Consider the following 8,497-nt stretch of genomic DNA (forward strand, 5'->3'; position numbering starts at 1 on the left):
AAATCCTACCCTTCAAAGATCTTAGGTCAAGAATTTCCTCTTATAGTCACTATATATGTCTCAGAAAAGAAGAGGTATTGAGTGTCCCCTGCAGTATACATTTTAGTACACTGTGCAGGATGAGAGTGGTATCTTCAGAAAGTCTTCAGCTTCAGCAGTCCTGACTATTACTGAAGCCTGAATGCCAGAGGGATGAGAGACAGTTGAGGATCAGCAATTAAAACATGCTTGTTCTTTAAAACTCAACTTAGATTTTACCCATGGAGAAACTTCCTTATAAAAGAAAGAAATAATCTAATGTTGTTGTTGTTGTTATATGCTGTTGCATTGTCTGCAGTCCATAACGACCCTATGGACAGCAGCTCTGAAGCCTGCCCTGTCCTGAGCCAGTCTCACTAACTCTGACACACCAACCCCCATTGCTCCGGTTACTGTATCAATCCATCTCATCTAGAGTTTTTCTCACTTGCGCTGTCCCTCCACCCTTCTGAGCACGGATGTTCTTCTCCAAGGACTGGTCTCTCCTGGCCACGCGCCCAAAATATGTGAGATGAAGCTTCAAAATCCTAGTCTCCAAGACAGACCTATTTGATTTCTTGGCAGACAACTTCTTTTTCCATAAAGCATCATTTTAATGCCAGATCTACAACTATAAGTAAGTAAAAGGTCCCTCTCTATAAAATGATACTTTATGGGGGGAAATGATACGTTTATACCACTAATGTTAATTTTGCAAAGCACTTCTGGAAAACAAAAATAAAGTGGGAGGCATAGCACTCTCTGACCTCCAAATATGCTACACAGTGGTAGTAACCCAAACAGCATGGTACTAGTACAATGACAGGCACATAGACCAGTGGAACAGAATTAAGAGCCCAGAAATGGACCCAAATAGTCAGCTGCTATTTGACAAAGAAATAAAACTTATCAAATGGGGAAATAACAACCTCTTCAGCAAATAGTGCTGGCAAAACTGGACTGCTACCTGCAGAAGGCTAATATAGGATCCACATCTCACACCACACATAAAAATCTACTCAAGGTGGGTCAGAGACCTGAGAGTAAATCCCAGACCCATAAAATTCATCAGAGACAAATTGGGATCAAGCCTAGATGGCTCAGTCCGTTTATAAAGAGGCTGCCAAATACAGCCAGAAATGTACAATCTGGAGAGGATAAAACTGATGAATGGGACCTTCTAAACATTAAATCCTTGTGCACATCAAAAACACTTCCAAAAGAGCAAAAAGAAAACCTACTTACTGGGGGAAAAGATTTGGCAATATTATTTCAGACAAGAGTCTCATAGCAAAAGTTTACAGAATCCTACAGGGCCCTCCAGAAGAAAAAGATGATAACATAATTACACAATGGACAAAAGATATGCAAAGACTTTTCACAGAGGAAGATATTTGGATGGCCAACAGATACATGAAGAAATGTTCAAAGTCACTGGGAATAAGAGAGATGCAAATCAAAACCACAATGAGATATCATCTCACCCTAGTAACAGTGGCAAAGTTTAATAAGACAGCAAATAATAAATGTTGGAGAGGATGTGAAGAGACAGGAACTGTTATACACTGTTGGTGGGATTGTGAAATGGTACAACCACTCTGGAAGGCAGTTTGGTGTTTGCTCCAAAAGCTGAACATAAGAATTACATATGACTCAGATATTCCACTGCTTGGAATATACCCTGAGAAAATTAGAACGGAGGCACAAATGGAGATTTTTACACACTTTTTGATAGCAGCATTATTCACCATTGCAAGAACATGGAACAGCCCAAATGTCCAATCACAATCAGATGAATTGACAAATTATGGCTCATTTACATGATGGAGTACTACGCAGCATACAAGAGCAATGAGTTTGGAAAGAACTACCTAGCTTGGGAGGGACTGGAGACCATTATGCTAAGTGAACTCACTCAGTCCCAGAGGACAAATGCTGTATAAAACCATTTTTGTAGAAATAGAAAGATAACTAGTAAAATGTGTATGAGAATCCAAGGAGGGGAGGGGAGGAGCAGAGGGGTGAGGAGGGGCAGGGGAGTAATCATAGGGTTGCACAATTTGGTGGGGGGAGGGAGTGGTGGGCAAAGAAAATAGGAAAGATCTGGGAAAAACAATGTATTTGAACTTTATTAATAAACTAGTACAAAATAAAAATTTTATTTAAAAAAGTATGTGGTCAAGATCCAGGGCTAGCCTGCAGTAACATTCAGACAGAATTCAGCTGAATGTATTGAAGAAAGACAATGCGTTTTTGCAAAAGAGATGTTAAAGGATTTAGGAAATACAGGCAGTTTCTTTTCAGTGATTGAGAAGATGATGCATGTTGTGATGAAGAATTTGGCGCAAGGAGGAGATGGTTTAATAGTTTAAACTGATGGCAGAAAGACATAATTTTAAAGGACAAATGTTGGCAGTGACCAGTGGCATCACTAGAATAGGTGACACTCAGCGTGGTAAGTCATGTTATCACTGAACCAGCATATGAGTCCTCTGATATCAGATAGGAGAATACCCAGTGATGTTTATCACCAGTTTTAGTCATAGAGTAATATGTGATGAATGCAGTTGTAAGTTATTGAAATTCAAGTTCTATACTGGAATACAATGTTGTAAGTGATAACATAATATCCATATGCATACAAGGAAGACCCGTGAAAACGACTATTCAAATATATGCTCCTACATCTGGAGGCAAAGAGGAAGAAACTGAGAATTTTTACCAAATCTTGCAGCCTGAAATTGACTGAACATGTAATCAAGATGCGCTAATAATAACTGGATGACTGGAATGCCAAAGTGGGAAACAGTGAAGAAGGAATAGTAGTTGGAAAATATGGGCTTGGTGATAGGATTGAGGCTGGAAATAGAATGGTTGAATTTTTTATTTACATTTATTTATGGCAAATACCTTTTTTAAAAGACACAAATGATGACTTTACACATGAATCTCACCTGATGGGCTGCATAGGAATCAGATTGATTACATTTGTGGAAGAAATTGTTGGAGAAGCTCAATACTGGTAGTCAAAACTAGGCCAGGGATGGACTATGGGTCAAACCATCAATTACTCATATGCAAGTTCAAATAAGAGTCCAAAGAAGAGAAAATTAAGTCCACAAGAACCAAGATACGATCTTCATTCAATTCCATCTGACTTTTAGTATCATCTTAGGAATAGGTTTGAGGCATTGAACATCAATGATCAAAGACCAAATGAGTTGTGGGATGATACCAAGGATATCATCCATGAAGAAAGCAAAAGGTCATTACAAAAACAGAGGAGAAGGGAAAAAAAAAATTGATGTCAGTAGAGTTCTTAAAAATTGCACTGTAGTGTTGAGAAGCCAAAACAGAAGGAAAACATACTAAAGTAAAAGAGCTGAACAGATTTCAAAGGGCAGCTCAGGAGGACAAAACAAATTATTATAATGGAATGTGCAGAGAACTGGAATTGGAGAATAAAAAGGGAAGAACTCACTCTGTATTTCTCAAGCTGAGAGAACTGAAAAATAAATTTAAGCCTCATGTCACAATATTGAAAGATGCTAGAGGCAGTATATTGAATAATCCAGAAAGCATCAAAAGTAGATGAAGAAAATATACAGAATCACTGTATCAGAAAGAACTGATTGACACTGAACAATCTCAGAAAGTACCATAAGAACAGGAGCCAATGGTAGTGAAAGGAAAGTGGAGGAAGTGAAAGCTGCATTGAAGACATTGGCAAAAAACAAGGCCCCAGGAATCTATGGGATACCAATTGACTTGTTTCAGTTAACAGATGCAGCCTTGGATGCATTCACCAGTCTATGCCAAGAAATTTGGAGGGCAGCTGTCTGGCCAACAGATTGGAAGAGGTCCATATTTGTTCCCATTCCCAAGAAAGGTGACCCAACTTAATGGGGAAAGTATCAAACAATATCATTCATATCACATGCAAGGAAAATAATGCTTCAGATCATTAAAAAAAATAATGAGAACAGTAAGTGCATACATAGGGAACTGCCAGAAGTTCAGAAGGATTTATAAGAGGCCATGGCACCAGAGCTATCATTGCTGATGTCAGATGGATCCTTGCTCAAAGTAAAAAATACCAGAAGAATGTCTGTTTGTGTTTTATTGACTATGCAAAGGCATTTGACTGAGAGGGTCATAACAAGTTGTGGCTAACGTTGAGAAGAATGGGTATCCCAGACACTTAATTGTGCTCATGTGGAACCTATACCAGGACCAGGAGGCTAGTGTGTGAATAGAGCACAGGAGCATGGCGTGGTTTAAAATTGAGAAGGGAATGCGTCAGAGAGTATATTCTCCCTCCATACCTATTTAATCTGTATGCTTAGCAAATTATCTGAGAAACAGGACTCTATGGAAAGGAAGGTGGTCTCAGGATTCAAGCATGATGTTCTTTCCACAGCAAGCAAGATGATACAATCTTGCTTGCTGATAGTGAGGAGGAGTTGAATCACTTGTTGTAGAGGATCAAAGAATGCAGCCTTTGATATGGATGGCATCTCAATGTCAAGAAAACAAAGACTCATAGCACTGGACCAATAGGCAACATCATGTTGGATGGAGAGGATGGCGCTGTCAACAGCTTCATCTTGCTTGGATCACAACTAACATTCTTAGTAGTAGCAGTCAGGAAATAAGGAGACACACTGCACTGGGAAAATCTGCAGTCAGGGACCTCTCCAAATTATTGAGGACTAATGATGTCAGTTTGGGGACTAACACATGTCTGATTCAGGCCGCAGACTTTCTGATCACTTGCTATGCATCTGAGAGCTGGACAATGAATAAGCATGACAGAAGAAGAATTGATATTTCTGAGCTGCGGTGTTGAAGAAGAGCACTGAACATCCTATGGACGGCCAAGAGAACTAACAGATTTGTCTTAGAGAGGGTGCAGCTGGAATGCTCTTTGGAGGAAAGAATGATGAGGCTTTGGATCACATACTTTGGGGAGGTTGCTAGGAGGGGCTATTCCATGGAGAGGGACATGATGTTGGGAAGGGTGGAGGGTCTGTGAAGAAGAGGGAGACCCTCAACCAGGCGGATTGACACGGTAAATATCACTGAGCTTGAGTGTGTCAGATTGTGAGGATGGCACAGGATAAGACAAGGTTCAGATTGTTATGTGTTGTACTCAACTTGGTGGTACCTAACAACAACAATAGGAGTTGGGTGGGAAGGAAAACGAACGATAAAATCAGAGGGAAAAATTTTTAACAAAGGTTTATCATTTCATAAACTTGATGGAAGAACACCATGAGTGAGAATCTATTCAACAGCAGTGCAATTTAGAAGCTATAAGGAAAAATGAATGAACTACTGCTGCTGCTGCTGTACAAACTATTTATCAACAGGTATTCTGATGTCAGCCTCTCTGATGGGGTTGCCCGATGTTGTTCATAACCCCTGTGATGCCATGAATGTCAGCTCTCTCTAAAACGGACATTCATCAGAGAGATTTACTGTAATTTTTCAAAGTGAGAGCTATATAGTGCAACCGTCTAGAAATCATGAATACAGCAGCTTTAAAGAGCCAGTTTCATAAACAACCAAATAAACTCTCATAGATAATGCATGTGTTTTCTATGACAGTTAATCGATTTCAAATGGATCATTTCCTTACTCGTAAAGAAGTGAAAATTTGGACTTAAATACCTTTGAAGTTCAAATAGGAATCTATTGCTAGATTTTGCAATAACTCATGGATATATTTTTTAGGTTGTGGTGCCATAGATTGACTTCAACTCATAGCAGCCCTACAAACAATAGCTCTGAACCCTGCTCTATCTTGAGCCAATCTCATTGTCTCCAACATACCTGCTCCTTTTTTCCCTAGTTGCTGTGTCAATCCATCTCATCCAGGGTCTTTCTCTCCTGCGCTGACTCTCCACCCTTTGAAGCATGATGTCCTTTCCACAGGAACCAAAATTAGACCTTGAGTCTATCCCACCTGAATTTCAAAATTACCTAAGGAAGAGCTTTGAGACTTTGAGCTCTAATGAGCGAAGACCAGATGAGCTGGGGGAGGATTTAAGGAATATCATCCATGAAGAATGTAAAAGGTCATTACAAAGACAGAGGAGGAAGAGAAGACCAAGGGGGATGTCAGATGAGATTCTGAGTATTCCTCTAGAGCACAGAGAAGCCAAAGCAAAGGGAAGAAATCAAGAAATTAATGAGCTGAACAGAAGATTTCAAAGGGTAGTGCGGGAAGACAAAGCAAAGTACTATGAAGTGTACAAAGAGCTGGAATCAGAAAATCAAAAGGGCCAAACTCACTCAGCATTTCTTAAGCTGAAGGAACTGAAGAAAGGACAAATTAAAGCCTTGAGTTGCAATACAGGACAGAATAGTAAATGACCCAGGAAACATTAAAAGAAGATGGAAGGCATATACAGAGTCATTGTACCAAAAAGAATGGGCTGACACAGAAGAATTTAATGAAACAATGTATTAGCAAGAGCCTGTGGTGATAAAGGAAGAGGTCTGAGCTGCTCTGAAGGAACTGGCAAAGAACATGGCCCCAGGAATTGATGGCATACCAACTGACATAGTTGAACAAACAGATGTTGCCATGGATGCACTCATCAAGTTGTGCCAAGAAATCTGGAGGACAACCCCTGGCTAACTGACTGGAAGAGATCCTTATTTGTTCCCATTCCAGAGAAAGTTGACCTGACAGAGTGCAGAAATTATCAAATAGTGACATTAATATCATGTACAAGAAAGATTTGGCTGAAAATTATAAAAAAAGAACCGACTGAAACAGCACATCAACAGAGAACTGCCAGATGTGCAGGCTGGGTTTAGAAGAGGTTGTGGCACTAGGGATATTATAGCTCATGTTAGATGGATTTTGGCTGAAAGCAGGGAGTACCAAAGGAATGTCTATCTGTGTTTCATTGACTATGCAAAAGCATTTGATTGTGTGGATCACAACACACTGTGGCTGATTCTAAGAAGAATGGGAATCCCAGAACACTTGGTCATGCTAATGTGAAACCTATACTTGGACCAGGAGGAAGTAATCTGAACAAAGCAAGAAAACACTGCATGGTTTAAAACTGGAAGGGTGTATGTCAAGGATGTGTCCTATCTCGGTATCTTTTCACTCTATATGTGGAACTGATCATCCAGGAGGCTGGATTCTGTGAGGAGGAATGTAGTATCAGGATTGAAGGAAGACTCAACAACCTGCATAATGCAGATGGCACAAGCTTGCTTGCAGAAACTGAGGAGGACCTGAAACACTTGCTGCAGAAGGTAAAGGACTGCAGCTTTCAGTATGGGTTGAAGATCAACATCAAGAAAACAGAGGTTCTCACTGCTGGGTCGATTGGCAGCATCATGATAGTTGGTGAAGAGATTGAGATTGTTAAGAGCTTTAGTTTGCTTGGTTCCACAATCAACACTCTTGGTACCAGCAGCCAGGAAATCAAAAGATGAATTGCATTAGAAGTCTGCTGTCAGGGACATCTCCAGAGTACTGAAGAGCAATCATGTCAGTCTGGATACTAAGGTGCACCTGATCCAGGCCATGGTCTTCACAGTTACGTGTTATACATCAGAAAACTGGACAATGACTAGGGATGCCAGAAGGAAAACTGATACCTTTGAGCCATGGACTGCTAGGAGGATAAACAGGCTCATCCTGGAGAGGGTGAAACCAGGGTACTCCTTAGAGGCAAGAATTCTGAAGCTCTGACATACACTGGGCATGTTACAAGGAGGGACCAGTTCTGGGCGAGGACATCATCATGTTTAGGAGGGTGGAGGGGCAGCACAAGAGAGGAAGACCCTCAATGAGATGGATTTACTCAATGAATAGGGTAATAGGGAGAGGTGTTTCAGAGAAATTAAGTTTGGCTCAGGATAGAGCAGACTTCAGGGCTGTTGTACACAGGGTCACTATGAGTCATGGATAACTTGATGGCACACAACAATAACAACATGTAAATTCATACTCTCTGTCCTAACATTGAGCTTGCTTTACATTTTATCTAAAGTCTGTGCTAGCTACCCACCTTGTTTACTTGCACGAGTACCTGGGAGATATAAGGTAAAATTTTCTGAAAGACAAATGTTTTCAAGTTCCAGAATGAAGAATCCAGGTATAAAAGCAGGAGGAGAAAAAATAAGCCCATGGCAGCCAATGTAACCAGGAACTTTGCAATTCCATGTTCTTCAAAACTGTAGAGACTGGAGTTCGCATCTGAGGATAAAAAAGGAAACAGCTTTACTAACACAAAGTATAAAATGACACTAATATTAAAAAAATAGGTTGAAAATGAACTTCATATATAAGACTGAGAAAAATATAAAGAAATATAGAGAATATATAGAAAATACAGGACTTTATGCAGATACCTTATTTTTTCTCTTACTTGATCTGTTTATAGTTCGTCTAAAATTTATCCTGTCATTGATTTCCCCTCTAGTTTTTGGCCAGTTACTGGTATAT

At 40.0% G+C, this 8,497-nt stretch overlaps 1 protein-coding gene across 1 annotated transcript in view; it reads right to left on the bottom strand.

Annotated features, from left to right (window-relative positions):
- The window catches only part of LOC102858785 (ATP-binding cassette sub-family A member 3-like), a 176,786-nt gene that overhangs the window by 33,656 nt on the left and 134,633 nt on the right, over positions 1-8,497 (bottom strand). The window contains exon 23 of the mRNA XM_006892700.1: positions 8,061-8,248. Coding sequence (XP_006892762.1) covers positions 8,061-8,248 — 188 coding nt within the window. The remainder of the gene's footprint in view (positions 1-8,060; positions 8,249-8,497) is intronic.

This window comes from Elephantulus edwardii, unplaced genomic scaffold (assembly GCF_000299155.1).
Source record: "Elephantulus edwardii isolate Elephantulus edwardi_28Jun2011 unplaced genomic scaffold, EleEdw1.0 scaffold00117, whole genome shotgun sequence".
Lineage (NCBI taxonomy): Eukaryota > Metazoa > Chordata > Mammalia > Macroscelidea > Macroscelididae > Elephantulus > Elephantulus edwardii.